Source organism: Myxine glutinosa, chromosome 1 (genome assembly GCF_964187855.1).
Source record: "Myxine glutinosa chromosome 1, kmMyxGlut1.1, whole genome shotgun sequence".
Taxonomy (NCBI): domain Eukaryota; kingdom Metazoa; phylum Chordata; class Myxini; order Myxiniformes; family Myxinidae; genus Myxine; species Myxine glutinosa.
Genome location: NC_136261.1, coordinates 447787283 through 447814971, shown reverse-complemented (window position 1 = coordinate 447814971; position 27689 = coordinate 447787283). Strand labels below are relative to the sequence as shown.

General features: G+C 48.5%; 1 protein-coding gene across 2 annotated transcripts in view; it reads right to left on the bottom strand.

The window, feature by feature from the left end:
* LOC144889660 (uncharacterized) overlaps positions 1–27689 on the bottom strand; it is a 40800-nt gene that overhangs the window by 5343 nt on the left and 7768 nt on the right. Inside the window, exons 2-4 of one of the 2 annotated variants that reach the window (XM_078770712.1) lie at positions 26347–26512; positions 9344–10578; positions 105–211 (exon numbers count right to left, since the gene is read on the bottom strand). In XM_078770712.1, coding sequence (XP_078626838.1) covers positions 105–211; positions 9344–10436 — 1200 coding nt within the window. In that variant the 5' untranslated portion in view covers positions 10437–10578; positions 26347–26512. Of the gene's footprint in view, positions 1–104; positions 212–9343; positions 10692–26346; positions 26513–27689 lie in introns of those variants that run through there. The other variant, XM_078770713.1, reaches the window with a different exon arrangement.

Genomic DNA, 27689 nt, shown 5'->3' with positions numbered 1-27689 from the left:
GCTGAAGCCTCAGTATAGGCCAAGGCTTTCCAATATAGGCCCAAGTGTTGATGGAAATCATTCCAGTTAGTGCAAGGGTCTGGGAGAAGCACCAGGGTACGAACACGCTGGTGCATCGTAGAAAAAGCAGGCTTCGTCGGAGGAACCTTTGAAAATCGCCATTCTTCTGAAGCATTTGTGAGCGTTGATGGAGGGGACAAGGGAAGAGATTCTGAAAAAGAAAATGAGGACAACAAACATTACAACCAACAACTGAGTGTGATGTACTACGAGTGTGCAGGTAGATCATCTGAACCCCACACCTGTCTTACTTACTGCAATAATAACCCATTTTGTTTGAAGCAATCAATGATAGCTACACATAGGGGTAACTAGACATTCATTGGGGTGAGGGGGATGGGGGGAAGTGGGGGCGGGTGGGGGGGGGGGGTGTGGAGGGGGGGTGGTGGTGAAATATTCGCATATGCTGATCGCGTTTATCGTGATCTATGGACTATGTGATCTATGGAACGTGATCTATGGAACATGATCTATGGAACGTGATCTATGGAACGTGATCTATGAACAGACTCAGTGAACCAAAATATAAATTTTTGGCAAACACGACAAACTAGTTCGTCAGCAAAGTGACAGGTTGGCTCTGTTAGCATTATTTAAGTGCCCTCAAGTCTATGATTGGTCAGTGGCTGATTGTGGCTTGGTTTGTCATATGCCCCGAGGGCAGTTTGTATTTTCATAAGATAGCCAACAACTATTTGAGGACAGCTCTGAGCTTGGTTGACATGAGCCTGGGTTGGGCGTGGCTTCAAATCAACATGTCACACTCTGCCTGGGTTGGGAGTGGCTTCAAATCAACATGTCACACTTTGGGCCTGGGTTCGGAGTGGTTTTGAATCAACACGTCACACTCTGGGCCTGGGTTGGGAGTGGTTTTAAATCAACACGTCACACTTTGGGCCGAGGTTCGGAGTGGTTTAAAAAAAACTAGTCACACTTTGGGCCTGGGTTAGGAGTGGTTTTAAATCAACACTCTTATCTTTCGCTCTTTCACGAGCCTCGATATTGTATACAAAAAAAAAAAAAAAAAAAAAAAAAAAAAAAAAAAAAAAAAAAAAAAAAAAAAAAAAAACACGTCACACTCTAGGCCTTGGTTGGGAGAGGCTTTAAATCAACACGTCACACTCTGGGCCTGGGTTGGGAGTGGTTTTAAGTCAACACGTCACTTTGGGCCTAGGTTTGGAGTGGTTTTAAATCAACACGTCACACTCTGGGCCTGGGGTGGGAGTGGTTTTAAGTCAACATGTCACACTTTGGGCCTGGGTTGGGAGTGGTTTTAAATCAACACGTCACACTTTGGGCCTTGCCCTGGTTTTGGCTTAGCGGCTAGGGTGCCAGCTTAGGATCCTAGGATCCTGGGTTCGAATCCCGGTCGATCGCTGAATTCACCCAGGGGGGTTGACTCAGCCTGTCATCCTTCCGAGGTCGGCTAATTGAGTACCAGTTCACTGGTAATTCCCTGTTTGTCATAAAAAGGCGACAAACAGGGTTGGCGGCAGGAAGGGCATCCGGCTGTAAAACATTGCTTCAAAAAGGGGACCAACAAAAACAACAACAACCATGGTGCCAGAAAAAGGCCAACCCCCGCTTTGCGGGGAAAAATGGCCTCTAAAGGTGTTTTTTATTTTTTATTTTTACACTTTGGGCCTGGGTTGGGAGTGGTTTTAAATCAACACGTCACACTTTGGGCCTGGCTTTGGAGAGAATTTTAAATGTGTACCAACACGGATACCAAATGTGTACCAACAAAAAACCAACACGGATAACTCTCGCCCAGTAAGTGTCGGTACGGCATCGTGTTTCAGCAATTTCCGAGGCTTGTTTCCAAAGTAGCGATCGCTTGTTGATTGAATATGAACGCTGACGGCTTGAAGTGGTCTTCATAAACAACTCGATATTTTGAATGAACATAGTCTTTGATGTTGAATTTGGGTGTACTGAGGTTTTTCAACCACAAAGCACATGGGGTAATCATTGACGATCTTTTTGTGGCTCAGCAATGCAAAAAAAACGACGGGTTCTGTGGGCAAATTTCTGAACGATTCAAACAGTTTAAAGCTTGGCACATCGATATCCTGACTGCTCGAATAACTTGTGATGAAACGCAGGCGTACATGTCTGTCAACAAATTGTGCCTTCGTGACGTCACAAGAATTGATGGATGAAGCTCATTTGCATAACGGAAGTGAAAATAGTCCGATTTTAAAACACGATTATTCGTTTTATGCGGCCTCGCAAAAAAATTTTTTTTTGTGCTGCTGAGTCTGGGATGAATGAATGAATGAATGAATGAATGAATGATCGTTTTAAGGCCATTTTCCCCACTAGAGCGGGGGTTAGCCTTGCGGGCCCCATGACAATCATGGTTCCCTGTTTGAGGCAATGTTTTTATGGCCGGATGCCCTTCCTGACGCCAACTCTTGGTCGCCTCTTACGATGCGCAGGGATACAGTGTACCTATTCTAAATTGGGGTACACACCGTGATCATTCATCCCAGCAAGCTGGTACTCAATTTGCCGACCTCGGAAGGATGACAGGCTGAGTCAACCCCCCTGGCGTTAATTCAGCGATCGACCGGGATTCGAACCCAGGATCCTAGGATCCAAAGCCGGCACCCTAACCGCTAAGCCAACACCAGGCTAAGCTGAGTCAGGGATATCATCCTTTAAAACATATCTCTTCAAAAAAAAAAAAAAGTCATGATTGTGTCTGTTTAACAACCGATATAACACTCTTCATTTATACATAAATGAGAGTTTGTTCATAATGTGCACAAACGAGTTGGATGGCGATGCTCATACAACAATGGAACCTCATGATAACAGTTCCTCATAATAATACGGCACCTTGCAACAACAGCGCATCACGAAAGTATCGCCTTGAGCAATGGGGCCTTGCAAGAATGTCATGTCAGGTCAACTTCGCTTAAACAGCCTCAGGTCAACATTTCCTCATGACAATGTTGACGAGCAAGAGCCAACCAATAAAAGCGACAATGTCGCTTAGCAGGGGCCTAGCAATAAGAGTGACAATGTTGCTGAGCAAGAGCCTAGCAATAAGAGTGACAATGTTGCCTAGAACGAGTGTAGCAATAAGAGTGACAATGTCGCCTCGCAATAAGAGCGACAATATCGCCTTGCAAGAGCCAAGCAATAAGAGCGACAATATCGCCCAACAAGAGACTAGCAATAAGAGCGACAATATCGCCTAGCACGAGTGTAGCAATAAGAGCAACAATGTCGCCCAGCACGAGTGTAGCAAGAAGAGCGTCAATATCGCGGAGCAATAAGAGCGACAATGTCGCCTAGCAAGAGCCCAGCAATAAGAGTGACAATGTCGCCCAGCAAGAGGCTAGCATTAAACGCGACAATGTCGCCGAGCAAGAGCCTTGCAATAAGAGCAACAATATCGCCTTGCAAGAGCCAAGCAATAAGAGCGACAATATCGCCCAACAAGAGACTAGCAATAAGAGCGACAATATCGCCTAGCACGAGTGCAGAAATAAGAGCAACAATGTCGCCTAGCACGAGTGTAGCAAGAAGAGCGACAATATCGCCGAGCAATAAGAGTGACAATGTCGCCCAGCAAGAGGCTAGCAATAAGAGCGACAATGTCACCGAGCAACAGCCTCGCAATAAGGGTGACAATGTCGCTGAGCAAGAGCCCAGCAATAAGAGCGCCAATATCGCCTTGCAAGAGCCAAGCAATAAGAGCGACAATATCGCCTCGCACGAGTGTAGCAATAAGAGCAACAATGTCGCCCAGCACAAGTGTAGCAAGAAGAGCGAAAATATCGCCGAGCAATAAGAGCGACAATGTCGCCTAGCAAGAGCCTCGCAATAAGAGCGACAATGTCACCAAGCAAGAGCCCAGAAATAACAAACAACAACAACAGGCATTTTAAGGCCATTTTCCCTGCAAGAGCGGGGGTTAGCCTTGCGGTCCCCATGACAATGTTCTCCATTTTGCCCTATTTTCTGCACCTCCCCTTGTTAACCCCCTTGCCCGCATTTCTTCTTTGACCATCTTTAGCCAAGTCTTTCTCGGTCTTCCCCGTCCTCTACTTCCTTCTACATTCATTCCCATCACTCTTTGCATCCAGTCACTTTCATCCTTCCTCAACACATGACCAAACCATCTCAACCTGTTTCTCTTCACAGCATCAATCACAGGCTCTATTCCCATCATCTTTCGCAATTCATAATTTGTCTTCCTCTCTCTCTCAACGATACTCCGCACATCCACCGAACCATTCGCATTTCCACCCTTTCCAGCCTTCGTTGCTGCTCTATGTTCATTACCAATGTCTCACTCCCATAAATCATAACACTTCTCACAAATGCAGCATACACCTTTCCCTTCAGCTTCAATGACACTCCCCTCCTCATCAGCACGCCACTCAGTTCCCGAAACTTCTTCCATGCACATCTCACTTGAGCAACCGTTGCCGAGTCTGATCCACCTTCTCCATTCAGCATGTCTCCAAGGTAACAAAATGTTTTCACACCTTCCAGCTTCACGTCATCTCCAAGATCCAACTCAACATTTCCTCCATCTGCAGCACCCTCTGGGCAAACCTTACACTTGAATGTAGCTGCCACACTGGTTAATGACCCTCTCAAACCACTACATTTTTGATGAACCCACTCAGCGCACATTGTACATTGAATGGAATTCACTCCGACACCCTTCCTGCACACAGCGCACGGCCACTTCCCAGTTCTTTCCACCTCACCACATGCTTTACCACTTGCCATCACCTTCGTTTTACCGATATTCACCTTCAGACCTTTTGTCTCCATACATTCCTTCCACTTGTTCATCTTCTCCTTCAGTCCATCCATACTTTCTGCAATCAACACCAGATCATCTGCATACAACAACTCCCACGGTAAGCCCTCCTTTACGTTCTGAGCCAGCACCTCCATCACAGCTACAAATAGTAGTGGACTTAGTACCGACCCCTGATGCACTCCCACCTTCACCTCAAACTCACCACTGTTCCCGTCCTTCGTCCTTACAGCTGTGCACGCTCTATTGTACGTTGCCATCACTACTCTGATCAACCATTCCTCCACTCCTAACTTCCTCAATGCCCATGTCACTACTTCGCGTGGAACCCTATCGAATCAGATCAACAATCAGATCAATCAGATTCTCCAGATCAACAAACCCAAGAAACAACTTCTTCCTCTTCTCCATACACTTCGCCTGCAACTGCCTCACAATAAAAAGCACGTCTGTCGTTCCTCTTCCTGGCATAAATCCAAACTGCATTTCGTCAATCTTCACTTTCTTCCTTATCCTCCTCTCCAACACCCTTTCCAATACCTTCATTCCATGCTCCAATAACTTTATCGCTCGATACGAGCCATAGTCCAGAGGGTCACCTTTCCCCTTGTATAGAGGGACGAGGGTACTCAGTTCCCAATCCACTGGAATGCGGCCTTCTTTCACCACCAGATTGCAGATCTCTGTCATTCTCTTCACACCCCAATTTCCCACTGCCTTCAACATATCTCCCACAACTCCCGTCGGCCCTCCCGCTTTTCTACTCTTCATTGCTTTCAAGAGCCCAGCAATAAGAGCGACAGTATCGCCTAGCAAGAGCCTAGCAATAAGAGCGACAATGTCACCTTACAAGAGCCTAGCAATAATAGTGACAATGTCGCCTAGCAAGAGCCTAGCAATAAGAGCGACAATGTCACCGAGCAAGAGCCTAACAATAAGAGTGACAATGTCGCCTAGCAAGAGCCTAGCAATAAGAGCGACAATGTCGCCTAGCAAGAGCCTAGCAATAAGAGCGACAATGTCACCATGCAAGAGCCTAACAATAAGAGTGACAATGTCGCCTAGCAATAAGAGCGACAATGTCGCATCGCAAGAGACTAGCAATAAGAGTGACATTGTCGACGAGCAAGAGCCTAGCAATAACAGTGACAATGTCGCCCAGCAAGAGCCTCGCAATAAGAACGACAATGTCGCCTCGCAAGAGCCTAACAATAAGAGTGACAATGTCGCCTAGCAATAAGAGCGACAATGTCACCTTGCAAGAGCCTCGCAATAAGAGAGACAATGTCGCCTAGCAAGAGCCTGGCAATAAGAGTGACAATGTCGCCCAGCAAGAGCCTCGCAATAAGAGCGACAATGTTGCCTCGCAAGAGCCTAGCAATAAGAGCGACAATGTCACCTTGCAAGAGCCTAACAATAAGGGTGACAATGTCGCCTAGCAAGAGCCTTGCAATAAGAGCGACAATGTGGCCGAGCAAGAGCTCGCAATAAGAGTGACAATGTCGCCGAGCAAGAGCCTAGCAATAAGAGTGACTGTCGCCCAGCAAGAGCCTAGCAATAAGAGCGACAATGTCGCCGAGCAAGAGCCTAGCAATAAGAGTGACAATGTCGCCGAGCAAGAGCCTAGCAATAAGAGTGACAATGTTGCCGTGCAAGAGCCGAACAATAAGAGTGACAATGTCGCCTAGCAAGAGCCTAACAATAAGTGACAATGTCGCCTAGCAAGAGCCTAGCAATAAGAGCGACAATGTCGCCAAGCAAGAGCCTAGCAATAAGAGTGACAATGTCGCCGAGCAAGAGCCTAGCAATAAGAGTGACAATGTTGCCGTGCAAGAGCCTAGCAATAAGAGCGACAATGTCGCCTAGCACGAGTGTAGCAATAAGAGAGACAATGTCGCCTAGAAAGAGTCTGGCAATATGAGTGACAATGTCGCCAAGCAAGAGCCTAGCAATAAGAGCGACAATGTCACCTTGCAAGAGCCTAGCAATAAGAGTGACAATGTCGCCCAGCAAGAGCCTAGCAATAAGAGCGACAATGTCGCCGAGCAAGAGCCTAGCAATAAGAGTGACAATGTCGCCTAGCACGAGTGTAGCAATAAGAGAGACAATGTCGCCTAGAAAGAGTCTGGCAATATGAGTGACAATGTCACCTTGCAAGAGCCTAACAATAAGAGTGACAATGTCGCCCAGCAAGAGCCTAGCAATAAGAGTGACAATGTCGCCCAGCAAGAGCCTAGCAATAAGAGCGACAATGTCGCCGAGCAAGAGCCTAGCAATAAGAGTGACAATGTCGCCGAGCAAGAGCCTAGCAATAAGAGCGACAATGTCGCCGAGCAAGAGCCTAGCAATAAGAGCGACAATGTCGCCGAGCAAGAGCCTAGCAATAAGAGTGACAATGTCGCCGAGCAAGAGCCTAGCAATAAGAGCGACAATGTCACCGAGCAAGAGCCTAACAATAAGAGCGACAATGTCGCTGAGCAAGAGCCTTACAATAAGAGTGACAATGTCGCCGAGCATGAGCCTTACAATAAGAGCGACAATGTCGCCGAGCAAGAGCCTTACAATAAGAGTGACAGTCACCGAGCAAGAGCCTAACAATAAGAGCGACAATGTCGCTGAGCAAGAGCCTTACAATAAGAGTGACAATGTCGCCGAGCATGAGCCTTACAATAAGAGCGACAATGTCGCCGAGCAAGAGCCTCGCAATAATAGTGGCAATGTCGCCCAGCAAGAGCCTAGAAATAAGAGCGACAATGTCGCCGAGCAAGAGCCTAGTAATAAGAGAGACAATGTCGCCTAGCAAGAGCCAAGCAATAAGAGCGACAATGTCGCCGAGCAAGAGCCTTACAATAAGAGTGACAATGTTGCCGAGCAAGAGCCTAGCAATAAGAGTGGCAATGTCGGCCAGCAAGAGCCTAGCAATAAGAGCGACAATGTCGGCGAGCAAGAGGCTAGTAATAAGAGAGACAATGTCGCCGAGCAGGAGCCTAGCAATAAGAGCGACAATGTCGCCGAGCAAGAGCCTAACAATAAGTGCGACAATGTCGCCGAGCAAGAGCCTTACAATAAGAGCGACAATGTCGCCGAGCAAGAGCCTTACAACAAGAGTGACAATGTCGCCGAGCAAGAGCCTAGCAATAAGAGCGACAATGTCGCCTAGCAACAGCCTCGCAATAAGAGTGACAATGTCGCCTAGCAAGAGCCAAGCAATAAGAGCGACAATATAGCCCAACAAGAGACTAGGAAAAAGAGCGACAATTTCGCCGAGCAATAAGAGCGACAATATCGCCGAGCAATAAGAGCGACAATATCGCCGAGCAATAAGACCGACAATATTCCCGAGCAAGAGCCTCGCAATAAGAGCGACAATGTCGCCTAGCAACAGCCTCGCAATAAGAGCGACAATATCGCCTTGCAAGAGCGAAGCAATAAGAGTGACAATGTCGCTTAGCAAGAGCCTAGCAATAAGAGCGACAATGACGCCTAGCAAGAGCCTAGCAATAGGAGCGACAATGCCGCCTAGCAACAGCCTCGCAATAAGAGTGACAATGTCGCCGAGCAAGAGCCTAGCAATAAGAGCAACAATTTCGCCTCGCAAGAGCCTTGCAATAAGAGCTACAATGTCGCCTAGCAAGAGCCTCGCAATACGAGTGACAATATCGCCGAGCAAGAGCCTAGCAATAAGAGCGACAATATCGCCTAGCAAGAGCCTTGCAATAAGAGCGACAATGTCGCCTAGCAAGAGCCTTGCAATAAGAGCGACAATGTCGCCTAGGAAGAGCCTAAAAATAAGAGTGACAATGTCACCTAGCAATAGGAGCGACATTATCGCCTATCAAGAGCCCAGCAATAACAGCGACAATGTCGCCTAGCAAGAGCCTCGCAATCGGAGCGATAATGTCGCCTAGCAAGAGCCTAGCAATAAGAGTGACAATGTCGCCCAGCAAGAGGCTAGCAATAAGAGCGACAATGTCGCCGAGCAAGAGCCTAAAAATAAGAGTGACAATGTCGCCGAGCAAGAACGTAAAAATAAGAGTGACAATGTCGCCGAGCAAGAGCCTAAAAATAAGAGTGACAATGTCACCGAGCAAGAGCCTATAAATAAGGGTGACAATGTCGCCTAGCAAGAGCCTAGCAATAAGAGCGACAATGTCGCCTAGCAAGAGCCTAGCAATAAGAGCGACAATGTCGCCTAGCAAGAGCCTCGCAATAAGAGCGACAATGTCGCCTAGCAAGAGCCTAGCAATAAGAGCGACAAGGTCGCCTAGCAATCAGAGCGACAATGTCGCCTAGCAAGAGCCTCACAATAAGAGCGACAATGTCGCCTAGCAAGAGCCTAGCAAAAAGAGCGACAATGTTGCTTATCAAGATAAGAGTGTCACCTCACAAGGTTATGGTTAGGGTTAGGGTTGTTCGGGTTAGGGTTAGGGTTAGGGTTAGGGGCTGTGTTTTAATTGGAAAGAATGAACGAAAGAAAACTATCGAAAACTTCACCTGGAGATTTGGTTGAAGAAGTGCTGGATGCTGCAGTTGAAATATCAGCCTCCATGAAGGCTTCTCTGATGTTGGTCACTTCTGTACCATGATGTACTGCTGAAACAGTATCTCTCATGTCCACTTCCTGCTCAAAGTCCACTGTGCGAGATTGGTTTGTTTCAGATACCACTCCAACAGGGGACATCTTCGTTGTTTCACGCCGAGTCATTGTGGTGGAAACTGATCGGTTAGTTTTCAAAAACAGTTGGTGTTTGGTATCATCTTTATTGTCATATGTTGTTTGTGGAGTAGAGATGTCTTCTATAGTCCAGCGCAAGCTCGAGTCCGATTCAACTGTACTTCTTGTTAGTCCTCGGTGTGGCCTCTTGAGCACAACTGATGAGAGAGATGTTTTTTGGTTCAAAGTACCAAACATACCTTTTGGTGAATTAGGCCGATCACTCTTACCTTCATAGGCTGGTATTTCCATGTGGCTCTCTTGTGCCGTTTGTCGGTCATTTGTTGATAAAGTACGTGTACTAGTTGTGGGAATGAAAAAGGTAGTTTGTCCATCCAGTTCATCAACATCTGTTTCAGTAACTGCAGGTGGTTCGTTTCTATCTTCCTTGTCTACCTGATGAGTCCCAGGTAACACACCACCCCAGTCGGGTAGACCTTTTCCTTGAGTCTTCCACTGCATTGAAGCAGAGTGTTCGGGTGTGGGGGCGTCTGAATTTGGTATTGCAGATATCCCTGATGTGGTGATGTTTGGCGCCTTTTCACTGACACCGAACCGGCGTCCATTTGCTGTTCTTTTAAAATCGAGAGCCCCTGTCGACCCAGATGGAGGATCTCGCCTCCAGGTATGAAGATATTCCTCTAGAAGGGAAATTCCATTTGTCGTGTTTGATGATTCTTCATTTGCTTTTGATATTTTGTGAAATTTGTTTAATGATGGTGATGATTGTGAAGAAAAGTGAGTTGTGGCATTGTGTCCTTGAGCAGGTGATTCGCTTTGCGTGCAGACGGTACAACAAGATGCTCCAATAAGGAGAGTGAACAGGCGAAGGTGGCACATGTTTTCCTTCCGGGGTTTGGCACGTAGACGCATAAAGGTGATAGCACGGAGACGCCTGAGATCCCAGGTGTGCCAAGGTGGACGATCATCAAGCACCCCTTGTGTAGTCCAACACGTGGATATAATCCAGGCAAACCGCTGCTTGGATGCCAGGGCTCCAGCTCGAGTTCATAACCTGAAAAACACAATGGCAACAAATTCGGTCATCGTGTTTCTTGCTGCCTCCTGTAGACAGTATTCATCATGCTGAGATTCCAGGCTGACATCCCAGGTTGAGATCCCAGGTTGAGATCCCAGGCTGACATCCCAGGCTGACATCCCAGGCTGACATCCCAGGCTGAGATCCCAGGTTGAGATCCCAGGCTGAGATCCCAGGTTGAGATCTCAGGCTGAGATCTCAGGCTGAGATCCCAGGTTGAGATCCCAGGTTGAGATCCCAGGTTGAGATCCCAGGTTGAGATCCCAGGTTGAGATCCCAGGCTGAGATCCCAGGCTGAGATCCCAGGCTGAGATCCCAGGTTGAGATCCCAGGCTGAGATCCCAGGCTGAGATCCCAGGCTGAGATCCCAGGCTGAGATCCCAGGTTGAGATCCCAGGTTGAGATCCCAGGTTGAGATCCCAGGTTGAGATCCCAGGTTGAGATCCCAGGCTGAGATCCCAGGCTGAGATCCCAGGCTGAGATTCCAGGCTGAGATCCCAGGCTGAGATCCCAGGCTGAGATCCCAGGCTGAGATCCCAGGCTGAGATCCCAAGCTGAGATCCCAGGTTGAGATCCCAGGTTGAGATCCCAGGCTGAGATCCCAGGCTGAGATCCCAGGCTGAGATCCCAGGCTGAGATCACAGGTTGAGATCCCAGGCTGAGATCCCAGGCTGAGATCCCAGGCTGAGATCCCAGGCTGAGATCCCAGGTTGAGATCCCAGGTTGAGATCTCAGGCTGAGATCCCAGGTTGAGATCCCAGGCTGAGATCCCAGGTTGAGATCCCAGGCTGAGATCCCAGGTTGAGATCCCAGGTTGAGATCCCAGGTTGAGATCCCAGGTTGAGATCCCAGGTTGAGATCCGAGGGTGAGATCCCAGGTTGAGATCCCAGGTTGAGATCCCAGGTTGAGATCCCAGGTTGAGATCCCAGGTTGAGATCCGAGGGTGAGATCCCAGGTTGAGATCCCAGGTTGAGATCTCAGCTCCTGCAATTAAAACAGTACCACTCCTGCAATGAAAATCAAATGAACAAATCAACATGGTGCTGCAGACAGTACCACTCCATGGTGCTGCAGACAGTACCACTCCTCCAATGAAAATCAAATGAACCAATGATTTGAAAGCGAAAAAGTGCTTTAAAAAAAAAAGAAAGGAAACAACACCTACCGTAAACTGGGGCTACTTTGAACATTTTCTTTCCTTTCCCATAGAACCCTGGCTAATGTAATAAATATATCTCACTCCTTTCATTACTCAAATAGGGGGACTGAATGAAGCTAATGATAGCATGCATCAAAACTGCTTAGCTGTGCATATAAAAAATTTTTTATAAAGAAATTAGGTGTTCACAGTAACCCTGCGAATGGGGCTACTTTGAATCTGTGTGAATTTGCTATACATAGTCAAAGGAACCCCTCTGTTGGGGTGTCATTGAACGCTATAACTGTTTTAAAAAATAAAATGAATCAAAAACAACATTTCAGAAAACTTTAAAAAATAATACCGGTACTGGATATCAATTTTGGATTGTGAAAAATTTGAAAATCGGCATAATGAGGAATATGACACCATTTTATCATAAAACTTCCGTTAACAATTATATTACTTGTATTGCGCTTTACCAAGGCAATACAATCACAAGAAACATGTGAAATTACAGTAATACGGTTCCAATAGTGAAGAACAAATCGACGGAATGGACGGTGCAAAATAACCCTTTGTATAGAGGTCATATCACATTGGGGTATGTGTCCCCACCCTCCCCTCTTACTGCATTTTAAAGTTTTGCAGTTCCTTCGCATTGAATGTAAGTCCACCCCTTCTTTCCTCTTTTGGGGGACTCAGCAGTCTAACCAACTGGTTTACAGTAACATTACCCTCATCAGGTACGGATGGCCAAACAAATTTATTGTCAACTTTCTTCGATGACCTCATGAACTTCATAGTGCATTCAACTTCATCGACTAAAATTTGACAGAAGTTTTCACTTGGAATTTTACAACATAATAGTTGCCAATGGATGGTACTATGTCATCTGGCAGGACTTCCTCTTCAGACTCGATGCTATCACTTATCTGATCCTCGCTTTCTTCTACTTCGCTTGATTCTGTCTCTGCGTCATCAATGCTGCCATCATCACTCTGTGACCCATGACTGATTATGTCATCGATGGCATTGCTGGTTGGTTCCTGTAAGTCCTCTGCACTTATGCTTTTCCCCGGCTCTCCAGATATTTTCTTCCTTCTCTTTTTGGGGGGATCCTGCTGGTCTCCAACCCCACGCATATTCTTCAGAATCCCTACGACTACTTCTGACACCGTTGTAGGTATGGCAGCATCATTTTCGTCACTGTCTGGTAGCCGCTTAATAACCCCGTGTCCTAGAGTGGGGTGACGCTTCATGAAATCATTTGCCCAATCAAATGATGGAAAATTATTGTGGAACTGCACCACCATTCTCCCTTGTTTTTCCAGATAGGAATGTGCCAACATCCGGAGGTCTTTTAAATCAAATGGAAATCCCCAATCAGCGACAATCTTCAAATGATCGGCAAAAGCCTGCTCCTCTTCAATAGTGAATACTGTAGGATGTCCGGGTTTTTTGGTATGTTTTCCCTTGAGTTTATTGTGCAGTGTTCCCGCTGGAATGTTGAATGATTTGTGTGCCTCTCTTTGGCTCATTGTGCCTTGCTCCACTGCACGGACTGCCATATGTAGTTGCTCAGTTGTGTAGTTGCGGTACTGCCTGGAACCTTCAACCCGTTTGTACGTTCGGACCATGTTTTACCAGATCGGATACCTGAAAATGAACACGTGTAGGGTGAGATATAGAATACAGACTTTAATATAATACTTGTGCTTACAGACATCCAAAGAACAGCTTTACATTTGTCAATCAATGTATTATTTCCTTGGTGTTACACGATTTTCTATTACCGGGGTTACTTTGAACACGTTCAAAATTGAACTCCCAGACTTTGAACACGTTCAAAATAACCCCGATTGTGACGAAAACATGCATGGGTAATGGTCAATTGACCCCTGTGATCCTATACCCAAACCATATTGACTAAGATTTGGTACCCCAATAGAGTAATTATTACTTAATTTTATGTTAGTATTTTAGGAAAAAATGAGTTATACTTACAAGTCAGGAGGTGAAAGTTTAAGACAGTTTGCTGCATACCATGTGCTCAGCATGAGGTGTCGGCCATTTTGAATCAGGCTTGGTCAATATCATTAATGTCCACATTTTAAATAATAAACAAACACAAAATCAATTAAACTAAATAATATCTTGTTTAATTTAAAACTTTTTTATGATTAACTAAGTATATCATAAATCATTTTCTTACGTGTGTGTTCAAAGTAGCCCTGTGATTCAAAGTAGCCCCAGTTTACGGTACACCTGCACCAGTGCACTACACTCACACCGACCTACACCTACCTCATTGGTGTAATGCTCAGGGCATCCACTCACTCTGAAAGGAAGTTGTCGAATTCAGGCCGAGTCATACCGGAGATGTCACACTCAGCATTTGAAAATAGAACACAAACACACTTACCTGGTGAACCTAATGGCCTGGTCCTGCTTGCATTTCAAACAGAGCCAGGGTTGGGTACAACTGCCCGAGATGTTATCACCTCTAACTGCACCTACTGTCCCCTCTTTACAACCTGGAAGAACTGGTCTATTAACAAAACCGCCATTCCTCATGTGGCCGAGCAAACTGGAACTGGGAGAAAGAGAGAGAGAAGGAGAAAGAGAAAGAGAAAGAGAAAGACAACTCTGGAATAATTCCTCATGAGAGGCTTTTTTTTAACCTTTTGACCTCAGTTTAACGTCCACCAAATTATACCGGAAGATTGAACTCCCAGTTTAACATCCACCAAATTATACCGGAAGATTGAACTCCCAGTTTAACATCCACCAAATTATACCGGCAGATTGAACTCCCAGTTTAACATCCACCAAATTATACCGGAAGATTGAACTCCCAGTTTAACATCCAACAAATTATACCGGCAGATTGAACTCCCAGTTTAACATCCACCAAATTATACCGGCAGATTGAACTCCCAGTTTATCATCCACCAAATTATACCAGGAGATTGAACTCCCAGTTTAACATCCACCAAATTATACCAGGAGATTGAACTCCCAGTTTAACATCCACCAAATTGTACCAGGAGATTGAACTCCCAGTTTAACATCCACCAAATTATACCGGCAGAATGAACTCCCAGTTTAACATCCACCAAATTATACCGGCAGATTGAACTCCCAGTTTAACATCCACCAAATTATACCAGGAGATTGAACTCCCAGTTTAACATCCACCAAATTGTACCAGGAGATTGAACTCCCAGTTTAACATCCACCAAATTATACCGGCAGATTGAACTCCCAGTTTAACATCCACCAAATTATACCGGCATATTGAACTCCCAGTTTAACATCCACCAAATTATACCGGCAGATTGAACTCCCAGTTTAACATCCACCAAATTATACCAGGAGATTGAACTCCCAGTTTAACATCCACCAAATTATACTGGCAGATTGAACTCCCAGTTTAACATCCACCAAATTATACCGGCAGATTAACCTCCCAGTTTAACAACCACCAAATTATACCGGCAGGTTGAACTCCCAGTTTAACATCCACCAAATTATACCGGCATATTGAACTCCCAGTTTAACAACCACCAAATTATACCGGCAGATTGAACTCCCTGTTTAACAACCACCAAATTATACCGGGAGATTGAACTCCCAGTTTAACATCCACCAAATTATACCGGCATATTGAACTCCCAGTTTAACAATCACCAAATTATACCGGCAGATTGAACTCCCAATTTAACAACCACCAAATTATACCGGCAGGTTGAACTCCCAGTTTAACATCCAACAAATTATACCGGCATATTGAACTCCCAGTTTAACAACCACCAAATTATACCGGCATATTGAACTCACAGTTTAACATCCACCAAATTATACCGGCAGATTGAACTCCCAGTTTAACATCCACCAAATTATACCGGCAGATTGAACTCCCAGTTTAACATCCACCAAATTATACCAGCAGATTGAACTTCCAGTTTAACATCCACCAAATTATACCGGCAGATTGAACTCCCAGTTTAACATCCACCAAATTATACCGGCAGATTGAACTCCCAGTTTAACATCCACCAAATTATACCAGGAGATTGAACTCCCAGTTTAACATCCACCAAATTATACCGGCAGATTGAACTCCCAGTTTAACATCCACCAAATTATACCGGCATATTGAACTCCCAGTTTAACATCCACCAAATTATACCGGCAGATTGAACACCCAGTTTAACAACCACCAAATTATACCGGCAGATTGAACTCCCAGTTTAACATCCACCAAATTATACCGGCATATTGAACTCCCAGTTTAACAACCACCAAATTATACCGGCAGATTGAACTCCCAGTTTAACATCCAGCAAATTATAGACAGATTGAACTCCCAGTTTAACATCCACCAAATTATACCGGCATATTGAACTCCCAGTTTAACATCCACCAAATTATACCGGCAGATTGAACTCCCAGTTTAACAACCACCAAATTATACCGGCAGATTGAACTCCCAGTTTAACATCCACCAAATTATACCGGCAGATTGAACTCCCAGTTTAACATCCACCAAATTATACCGGCATATTGAACTCCCAGTTTAACATCCACCAAATTATACCGGCAGATTGAACTCCCAGTTTAACAACCACCAAATTATACCAGGAGATTGAACTCCCAGTTTAATATCCACCAAATTATACCAGGAGATTGAACTTCCAGTTTAACATCCACCAAATTATACCGGCATATTGAACTCCCAGTTTAACATCCACCAAATTATACCGGCATATTGAACTCCCAGTTTAACATCCACCAAATTATACCGGCATATTGAACTCCCAGTTTAACATCCACCAAATTATACCGGCAGATTGAACTCCCAGTTTAACAACCACCAAATTATACCAGGAGATTGAACTCCCAGTTTAATATCCACCAAATTATACCAGGAGATTGAACTTCCAGTTTAACATCCACCAAATTATACCGGCATATTGAACTCCCAGTTTAACATCCACCAAATTATACCGGCATATTGAACTCCCAGTTTAACATCCACCAAATTATACCGGCAGATTGAACTCCCAGTTTAACAACCACCAAATTATACCAGGAGATTGAACTCCCAGTTTAATATCCACCAAATTATACCAGGAGATTGAACTTCCAGTTTAACATCCACCAAATTATACCGGCATATTGAACTCCCAGTTTAACAACCACCAAATTATACCAGGAGATTGAACTCCCAGTTTAATATCCACCAAATTATACCAGGAGATTGAACTTCCAGTTTAACATCCACCAAATTATACCGGCATATTGAACTCCCAGTTTAACAACCACCAAATTATACCGGCAGATTGAACTCCCAGTTTAACATCCACCAAATTATACCGGCAGATTGAACTCCCAGTTTAACATCCACCAAATTATACTGGCATATTGAACTCCCAGTTTAACATCCACCAAATTATACCGGCATATTGAACTCCCAGTTTAACAACCACCAAATTATACCGGCAGATTGAACTCCCAGTTTAACATCCACCAAATTATACCGGCAGATTGAACTCCCAGTTTAACATCCACCAAATTATACCGGCATATTGAACTCCCAGTTTAACATCCACCAAATTATACCGGCAGATTGAACTCCCAGTTTAACAACCACCAAATTATACCAGGAGATTGAACTCCCAGTTTAATATCCACCAAATTATACCAGGAGATTGAACTTCCAGTTTAACATCCACCAAATTATACCGGCATATTGAACTCCCAGTTTAACATCCACCAAATTATACCGGCATATTGAACTCCCAGTTTAACATCCACCAAATTATACCGGCATATTGAACTCCCAGTTTAACATCCACCAAATTATACCGGCAGATTGAACTCCCAGTTTAACAACCACCAAATTATACCAGGAGATTGAAGTCCCAGTTTAATATCCACCAAATTATACCAGGAGATTGAACTTCCAGTTTAACATCCACCAAGTTATACCGGCATATTGAACTCCCAGTTTAACATCCACCAAATTATACCGGCATATTGAACTCCCAGTTTAACATCCACCAAATTATACCGGCAGATTAACCTCCCAGTTTAACAACCACCAAATTATACCGGCAGGTTGAACTCCCAGTTTAACATCCACCAAATTATACTGGCATATTGAACTCCCAGTTTAACAACCACCAAATTATACCGGCAGATTGAACTCCCAGTTTAACAACCACCAAATTATACCGGCAGATTGAACTCCCAGTTTAACATCCACCAAATTATACCGGCATATTGAACTCCCAGTTTAACAACCACCAAATTATACCGGCAGATTGAACTCCCAGTTTAACAACCACCAAATTATACCGGCAGGTTGAACTCCCAGTTTAACATCCACCAAATTATACCGGCATATTGAACTCCCAGTTTAACAACCACCAAATTATACCGGCATGTTGAACTCACAGTTTAACATCCACCAAATTATACCGGCAGATTGAACTCCCAGTTTAACATCCACCAAATTATACCGGCAGATTGAACTCCCAGTTTAACATCCACCAAATTATACCAGGAGATTGAACTCCCAGTTTAACATCCACCAAATTATACCAGGAGATTGAACTTCCAGTTTAACATCCACCAAATTATACCGGCAGATTGAACTCCCAGTTTAACATCCACCAAATTATACCGGCAGATTGAACTCCCAGTTTAACATCCACCAAATTATACCAGGAGATTGAACTCCCAGTTTAACATCCACCAAATTATACCGGCAGATTGAACTCCCAGTTTAACATCCACCAAATTATACTGGCATATTGAACTCCCAGTTTAACATCCACCAAATTATACCGGCAGATTGAACTCCCAGTTTAACAACCACCAAATTATACCGGCAGATTGAACTCCCAGTTTAACATCCACCAAATTATACCGGCATATTGAACTCCCAGTTTAACATCCACCAAATTATACTGGCAGATTGAACTCCCAGTTTAACATCCACCAAATTATACCGGCAGATTGAACTCCCAGTTTAACATCCACCAAATTATACCGGCAGATTGAACTCCCAGTTTAAACCCAAGCTAGACTGCTCAGAGGCGAATGTGCGTACAGCTAACCGATCTGGGCGGTATGGCAGAGTGGCCAGACGGAAGCCAAACAGTTCAATCTTGGTTTCTTCAGACCACAGAATCTTGTTTCTCACAGTCCGAGAGCCCTTTAGGTGCTTTTTTGCAAACTCCAAGTGGGCTTTCATGCGTCTTTCACTGAAGAGAGGCTTCCGTCTGGCCACTCTGCCATGAAGCCCAGATCGGTGGAGTGTTGCAGTGATGGTTATCCTTCTGGAAGTTTCTCCCATCTCCACACAGGATCTCTGGAGCTCAGCCAGTGACCATCTGGTTCTTGGTCACCTCTCTTACCAAGGTCCTTCTCACCAGATTGCTCAGTTTGGCCGGGCGGCCAGCTCTAGGAAGAGTCATGGTTGTTCCAAACTTCTTCCATTTAAGAATTATGGAGGCCACTGTGCTCTTGGGAACCTTCAGTGCAGCAGAATTTTTTTTTGTAGGCTTCCCCAGATCTGTGCCTCGACACAATCCTGTCTCTGAGCTCTGTAGGCAGTTCCTTCGACCTCATGGCTTGGTTTTTGCTCTGATACGCATTGTCAGCTGTGAGACCTTATATAGACAGGTGTGTGCCTTTCCAAATCATGTCCAATCAATTGAATTTACCACAGGTGGACTCCAATCAAGGTGTAGAAACATCTCAAAGATGATCAAGAGAAATGGGAGGCACCTGCGCTAAATTTCAAGTGTCACAGCAAAGGGTCTGAATACTTATGTCAATGTGATATTTCAGTATTTTATTTTTAATAAATTTGCCAAACTTTCTAAAATCCTGTTTTCTCTTTGTAATTATGGGGTATTGAGTGTAGATTGATGAGGGAAAAAATGAATTTAAACGATTTCAGCAAAAGGCTGCAACATAAGAAAATGTGAAAAAAGTGAAGGGGTCGGAATACTTTCTGAATGCACTGTACGTATGTCTGTGTGTGTGTGTGTGTGTATATGTATGTATGCATGTATGTATGCATGTGGGTGTGTATGTATGTATGTATGTATGTATTATGTATGTATGTATGTATGTATGTATGTATGTGTGTATAAGTATGTATGTATGCATGTGTATGTATGTATTGTTATGTCGGTAGGGTAAAGCAATATCTAGAGTCAGGTAGATCTGAATAGGCAACATGCTTCGTCTGTCGCGATAGGGAATCTACCTGTAATAAGTTCTGTGTGTGTAGTCCGGTTTGTCGGGTTAAGATGTCTGCTTGTGAACATACCAGGATGTTCGTGTGCTAGGTAGTGATTGGGATTAAAGATAACAGCCCCTGTGTGTCACACCTGGTAATCAAACCTTTGTCCCTTATGGCAATGCATACCCATATAAACACTTAGACAGGCCCTGCAGTGCACACATAAATTAAATTCCCTTCTCTGACAAGGACTTCGGAAGAAAACAGGCAAGAGGCCAGTTCGGGGCACCGCCGCATGGGCCGCAGCCAGCTACACCTCCGGCAGGCCTAGCACCATAGAGTGACACGAGCTATCACCACGCTACAGGGAACGAGTGATTGGTTGGCGCGGAAGGCGCAAACCTCAGCCAATCAGTGCCGGAGGCACGAGGACGCAACTGAGGAGGAGGGGATTCATTGAAGGAAAGATGCTGGCAAGTTCGGGGAACGACGAGAAGCTTCGGTCTGACGTCACCAGGCGAAGTGATATAAGGGGGCGCTGCACCGATTCGAGAGCTTGTTCTCACAGACGACATTGAAGCTAGCTCTCTTCGCCCGGTTCGTGCTTGACTTGGATCCTTCTCTTCCCTCCTGGCTTGGATCGTGCTTCGCGCTGCGCTTGGCTTGGATTCCTGTTGGCTCTGTTCCTCTCCGCGACGCTGTTCTCTCCTCATGCAACCTCACCGTGCCTGTCCCTTTGTGCCTCGTGTTGGAGACCGACTTTGTGTGGAGCCCGCTAGCCTGCGTTGGACGCGTGGTGATTTTGGTGCGTTGGACACGTGGTGCTTTTGGATTGGTGCTCGGAGGCGGAGGGAGCCGCGTGGGACGACGACGGACAAGACCACAGACGAGATAAGGCCGCACCCACAGAACATTTTGCATTACACGAGGAGACAATTCTTTTCGTAACTCATTCCTGTGTCTCGTTTCTGAAGTGAGGTGTGTGGGATCCCAACTTAGGACTTTTATTTAGTATGGCGTTTTCCTGTCCCTACCTTTTATTACAATAAACCCTTGTAATATTTTTCATTCCCCACAAATCTGGTTTTGTTTGAGTTCGTTCGCCTTCCACAGGTACGTGCTTTTACCGCAGCTTCCACTTCCCTTCTTCCTCCCGCGTTTTGTAGCCGAATCCGTGTTTGGTCGTCGCCTCAAGTAAATCCGTTCTGGTCCATCCGCAGTCCCTGGTCTTAACCGAAGGGTCCACGCGACAGTATGTAAGTGTGTATGTATGTATGCATGTATGTGTGTATGTATGCATGTGTGTCTATGTATGTATGTAAGTGTGTATGTATGTATGTAAGTATGTATGTGTGTGTGTGTGTGTGTGTGTGTGTGTGTGTTTGTGTGTGTGTATGTATGCGTGTGTATGTATGTGTGTATGTATGTATGCATGTATGCATGTATGTATGTATGTATGTGTGTATGCATGTGTGTGTGTGAATGTATGTATGTATGTGTGTCTATGTATGTATGTAAGTGTGTATGTATGTATGTAAGTATGTATGCATGCATGTGTGTGTGTGAATGTATGTATGTATGTATGTATGCATGCGTGTGTGTGAATGTATGTATGTATGTATGTATGTATGTGTGGCAGACACAAAAGCCCACTGGCGTGGTGACATCATTCCGCGCACCAAGTGGGCGGTGGCCACGCCCGAGGGGTAGGCGTGGCCTCATGATATACACCGGGCGCGCAGCCCGGAGCGCGCCAGTGTTACAGTGAGCTCCTGAAATAAAGACGCTTATAAGTTACCGCTTGTCCGCTTCCTCCTTGCTCGCAAGCAGCGCGCGTAACGCCGCGCTTTACTGGTGACCCCCTTGACGTTGGATCTGCCGGAGCGATCCTTCCACACGCGACGCCATTGCCATGGCCAACTTCATCAAACTTCCCGAATTTTGGGAGGCTCAGGCCGAAGTCTGGTTCGTCCAGGCCGAAGCCCAATTTCAGCTTCGGCGCATCACCGGCGATGACACGCGCTATTGCCACGTCGTCGCCTCCCTCGGGCCCGGCACGGCCGCTCGAGTTGTGTCCGTCCTTCGCCACCCACCGGACGGCCACAAGTACGAGGCACTCAAGCGGCTACTCCTAGCCACGTTCGGCCTCACGGACGACGCACGGGCCGACCGCCTCCTGGATCTCCCCGAGCTCGGTGACACGCGCCCGTCGGTCCGAATGCACCATATGCTGTCACTGTTGGGCGACGAAGCCCCCGGTTCTCTATTCCGGGCGCTTTTCCGTCGCCAACTTCCAGCGCAGGTTCGCCTCGCGTTGGCCGGGACCGGGCTAACGGAACCCCGAGCATTGGCAGCCGAGGCGGACAAGTACTTCGCCGCTTCGGACACGCGGGCGAGAGTCGGCGTGGCCGTCACGGCCCTCGTGGCTGATGCTGCTGATGCTGCTGCTGATGCTGCTGATCCACAGCATCAGCTTATACAGCATACGCAGCATGCTGATACGCACCTCGTGACCGCCGCCACGCCCCACCCACCGCCGCGGCGAAAACCGCCACCGCGGGGAAACCCGCCAACTCCACCGGCCTGGCGGAGCCAGCCGCGCTCCTCCAGCTCCACCACCTGGTGCTGGTTCCACGCCAAGTTCGGCCACGAAGCTCGCCAGTGTCATCCGCCATGCTCCTTCAACAGGTCGGGAAACGCCTGGGCAGCCCCCAATAGTGGCGATGAGCACCGGCCGTTCGAGCAGCCTGCTGTTCATAACGGACACCTTCTACGGGCGCCGTTACCTGTGCGACATGGGAGCGCAGGTGAGTGTCGTTCCCGCCAGCACGTCAGACAAGCACGCCGCGGGTGGGGGCCCCATGCTGCTTGCCGCGAACGGGACACCCATCCGTACGTACGGAAAACGCTGCCTCTCTCTGCAGTTCGGAGGGCAGGTTTTCCGATGGACGTTCGTCACCGCCGACGTGCCCATGGCACTGCTTGGCGCGGACTTCCTGTGCGCTAATGGGCTCCTGGTCGACGTCAAGCGCAGACGTCTTGTCCAGGCCGAGACGTTCAGCTCGCTCGCTTGTGCGTTGCCCAGCTCAACGAGCGGCTTGCCGAACGGTTCGGTTCCGGCCACGTTGGTCTGTACGCTTCCGGCAGCGGACGCATTCACCCGCCTCCTCGCCGGCTTCCCGGCCCTCACGCGGCCCACCTTCTCGGTGGGGGCCGTCAAGCACGGGGTGGCCCATCACATCCCCACCGTCGGGCCACCGGTCTACGCCCGGGCATGCCGCCTCGAGCCGACGAAGCTGGCGGTGGCAAAAGCGGGGTTCGCTACCCTGGAGCGACTCGGCATCGTTCGGCGCTCAGAGAGCGCTTGGGCATCACCGCTGCACATCGTGCCGAAGCCCAGCGGGGGATGGCGACCGTGCGGGGACTATCGCCATCTCAATGACGCCACGACTCCCGACCGCTACCCCGTCCCCCACATTCAGGACTTTTCCACCCGTTTGGCAGGCATGTCCTTCTTCTCGAAGGTGGACCTCATACGCGGCTACCATCAGGTCCCCGTCAGGCCGGAGGACGTCCCGAAGACGGCGGTCATCACGCCATTCGGACTCTTCGAGTTCCTGCGCATGCCCTTCGGTCTGAAGAATGCGGCTCAGGCGTTCCAGCGACTGATGGACAGCGTCCTGCGTGACTTGGATTTTGTCTACGTCTACCTGGACGATATCCTCGTCACCAGCGCATCCCGCGAAGAGCACCTACGCCACCTCCGCACGCTCTTCGAACGCCTGGGCCAGCATGGCCTGATTGTGAACCCCGCAAAGTGCCAGTTCGGCGCCACCATAATCGATTTTCTGGGGCACCGTGTCACCAGGCACGGAGCCGTCCCCCTGCCGGCCAAGGTGGAGGGGGTGAAGGGGTTTCCGTGCCCCCGCATGATCAGAGGGCTGCAGGAGTTCCTGGGCATGGTGAACTTTTACCATCGGTTCCTGCCCCGTATCGCCCAGCTCCTGCGCCCCCTGCACGAAGCTCTCCGAGGTAAGCCGGGCAAAGGCGACGTTACCTGGACCGAGCAGATGGACACGGCGTTCACGGGCGCGAAGCTCGCCTTGGCTAACGCCACCATGCTCGCGCACCCGGCGCCCGATGCACCGATCGCCCTCACCACCGATGCCTCGGACTACGCGGTGGGCGCGGTGCACGAGCAATGGGTGCGTGGAGCTTGGCAACCGCTGGCGTTCTTTAGCCGGCAGCTTCGCCCGCCCGAACGCCGTTACAGTACCTTCGACCGCGAGTTGCTCGGGCTTCACTTGGCGGTCAGGCACTTCCGCCATCTGCTCGAGGGCCGTGCGTTCACTGCCTTCGTCGACCACAAGCCGCTGATCTTCGCGATGGGCAAGGTCACCGAGCCGTGGTCGGCCCGGCAGCAGCGTCACCTCTTGGCCGTGTCCGAGTACACGACGGACATCCAGCACGTCGCGGGGAAGGACAACCCGGTGGCGGATTGCCTTTCCCGGGCTGTCGCCCACGCAGTCCACCTCGGCATCGACTATGCCCGGATGGCAGCGGACCAGGCCGCTGACCCCGACGTCCAGGCCTTGTGGACCGCCGTCACGGGCCTCCGCGTCACCGAGGTGGCGTTCGACGGCGCGGGCGCGGCCCTCTTGTGCGACGTCTCCCTCGGGCGTCCTTGCCCCATCGTGCCCGTGGGCTGGCAGCGCCAGGTGTTTGACGCCATCCACGGCCTGTCCCACCCGGGCGCGAGGGCCTCCCAAAGGCTGATCGCCAACAAGTTCGTCTGGCATGGCCTCCGGAAGGCCGTCCGCGGCTGGGCCAGGACGTGCCTCGCGTGCCAGCGCGCCAAGGTGCACCGGCACACCCAGGCCCCGTTGGCCCCGTTCACGGTGCCGGAACGCCGGTTTGACCACGTCCACGTGGACCTGGTGGGACCTCTGCCCCCCTCGCGGGGTTTCACCTACGTCCTCACCATGGTGGACCGCACCACCCGGTGGCCGGAGGCCGTGCCCTTGGCGTCGACAATGGCGGCCGATGTCGCGCAGGCTTTCATCGCCACCTGGGTCGCCCGGTTCGGCGCCCCCTCAGACATCTCGTCCGACTGCGGCCCCCAGTTCACCTCGGAGCTCTGGGGGGTGGTCGCGCAGGGGCTCGGGGTCCGGCTGCACCGAACCACGGCCTACCACCCCCATGCTAACGGCCTGTGTGAGCGATTTCACCGCTCATTGAGGGCCGCGCTCCGGGCCACCCTCCGCGACGGCGGCCGGGTCGACAGGCTCCCCTGGGTCCTGCTGGGCCTCCGGACGGCGCCCAAGGAGGACCTGCGCGCATCCGCGGCGGAGTTGGTCTTCGGGGAACCGCTGCGGGTGCCGGGCGAGTTCCTCCCCGACTCCACGGCACCATGGTCCGCGGCACAGCAGCGCTCTGCTCTGCAAGAGACCGCCCAGAGGTTCGCCCCGGTGCCAACGGCATGCCACGGGCACCCACCGACGCACGTCGCCCCGGAGCTTCGCACGGCGGAGTACGTCTTCGTCCGCCACGATGCCCACCGGACACCACTGCGGCCCCCGTACGATGGGCCTTTCCGCGTGCTGGAGACCGGGGCGAAGCACTTCACCCTGGACATCGGCGGTACTCCTGACCGCGTTCCAGTAGACCGCCTCAAGCCGGCCCACCTCGACGTGGACCATCCACCGCCAGTGGCCCGACCCCCACGTCGGGGCCGCCCCCCTGTGGGCGGACCCCCGGCACCGCCCAGCCCCGCCACCCCCCGGTCCTGCACCCATCCCAGGGGCAGCCAAGGGCATCCCACCTGGCATCCCTGCACCCCGGACGCCGCCGATCGCCAGGGGGCGCTTCGGCCGGGTCATTCATCTGCCCCGCAAACTGGCCCTCCAGGTGCGCGGGAATTCTGGGGGGGCGCGTGTGGCGGACACAAAAGCCCACTGGCGTGGTGACATCATTCCGCGCACCAAGTGGGCGGTGGCCACGCCCGAGGGGTAGGCGTGGCCTCATGATATACACCGGGCGCGCAGCCCGGAGCGCGCCAGTGTTACAGTGAGCTCCTGAAATAAAGACGCTTATAAGTTACCGCTTGTCCGCTTCCTCCTTGCTCGCAAGCAGCGCGCGTAACGCCACGCTTTATATGTATGTATGTATGTATGTATGTATGTATGTATGTATGTATGTATGTATGTATGTATGTATGCACATTTACACAGCAAGCTATGGGTTGGATCGTGAAGTTGACCTGTGGCTCAGACACCAAGATTACAACAAAAACAGAAACAGATGGACCTCCATGGACACTTTGCACCACGATGTCCTCACCATGTCACTCCAAAGCGAAGGACCATCAATGCCATCGTCATTCCAGCATCAGCACTGCAAATGGAGTCTCCGTCGTACACCGGATCGCAGCGCTATTCCACCATGAATCCGAGACTGCTCGAATTTCCACTTCCACGAATAATGAATAGTCTTGACTCTTGAGGTTCTGAGTGGTGGGATAAAATGGAGGGGGGGGGGGGGGGGTGGGGGGTGGGGGAATAAATAAACCTTGGTCAGTTTTGATTGGTTCATTTTACACATGTTGCAGAACATCTGTGAATTCAAATAATTGAAACATCGGAAAATATCAAGAAGTCAAAAGGCAAACATTGCCAGACTCGGCCAAGCCCAGGAAAACAAGGTTACTAAAGGGTTAAAGATTGGTGAGTGTGGATAGACGGAATATGGAATGAGAAATGGAGAACGCGGCACGAATCATGCACGTGCAGCCTAAAAGAGTCAATTAAATACCCAGGACATAACGGTATTCCATGCACGTTCGGAGAGGTTGGAGTGGTTAAACCCATCTATGGTTATCATGATTCCATGCACGTTCGGAGAGGTTGGAGTGGTTAAACCCATCTATGGTTATCATGATTCCATGCACGTTCGGAGAGGTTGGAGTGGTTAAACCCATCTATGGTTATCATGATTCCATGCACGTTCCGAGAGGATGGAGTGGTTAAACCCATCTATGGTTATCATGATTCCATGCACGTTCGGAGAGGTTGGAGTGGTTAAACCCATCTATGGTTATCATGATTCCATGCACGTTCGGAGAGGATGGAGTGGTTAAACCCATCTGTGGTTATCATGATTCCATGCACGTTCGGAGAGGTTAGAGTGGTTAAACCCATCTGTGGTTATCATGATTCCTTGCACGTTTGGAGAGGTTAGAGTGGTTAAACCCATCTATGGTTATCATGATTCCATGCACGTTCGGAGAGGTTGGAGTGGTTAAACCCATCTATGGTTATCATGATTCCATGCACGTTCGGAGAGGTTAGAGTGGTTAAACCCATCTATGGTTATCATGATTCCATGCACGTTCGGAGAGGATGGAGTGGTTAAACCCATCTGTGGTTATCATGATTCCATGCACGTTCGGAGAGGTTAGAGTGGTTAAACCCATCTGTGGTTATCATGATTCCTTGCACGTTTGGAGAGGTTAGAGTGGTTAAACCCATCTATGGTTATCATGATTCCATGCACGTTCGGAGAGGTTGGAGTGGTTAAACCCATCTATGGTTATCATGATTCCATGCACGTTCGGAGAGGTTAGAGTGGTTAAACCCATCTATGGTTATCATGATTCCATGCACTTTCGGAGAGGTTAGAGTGGT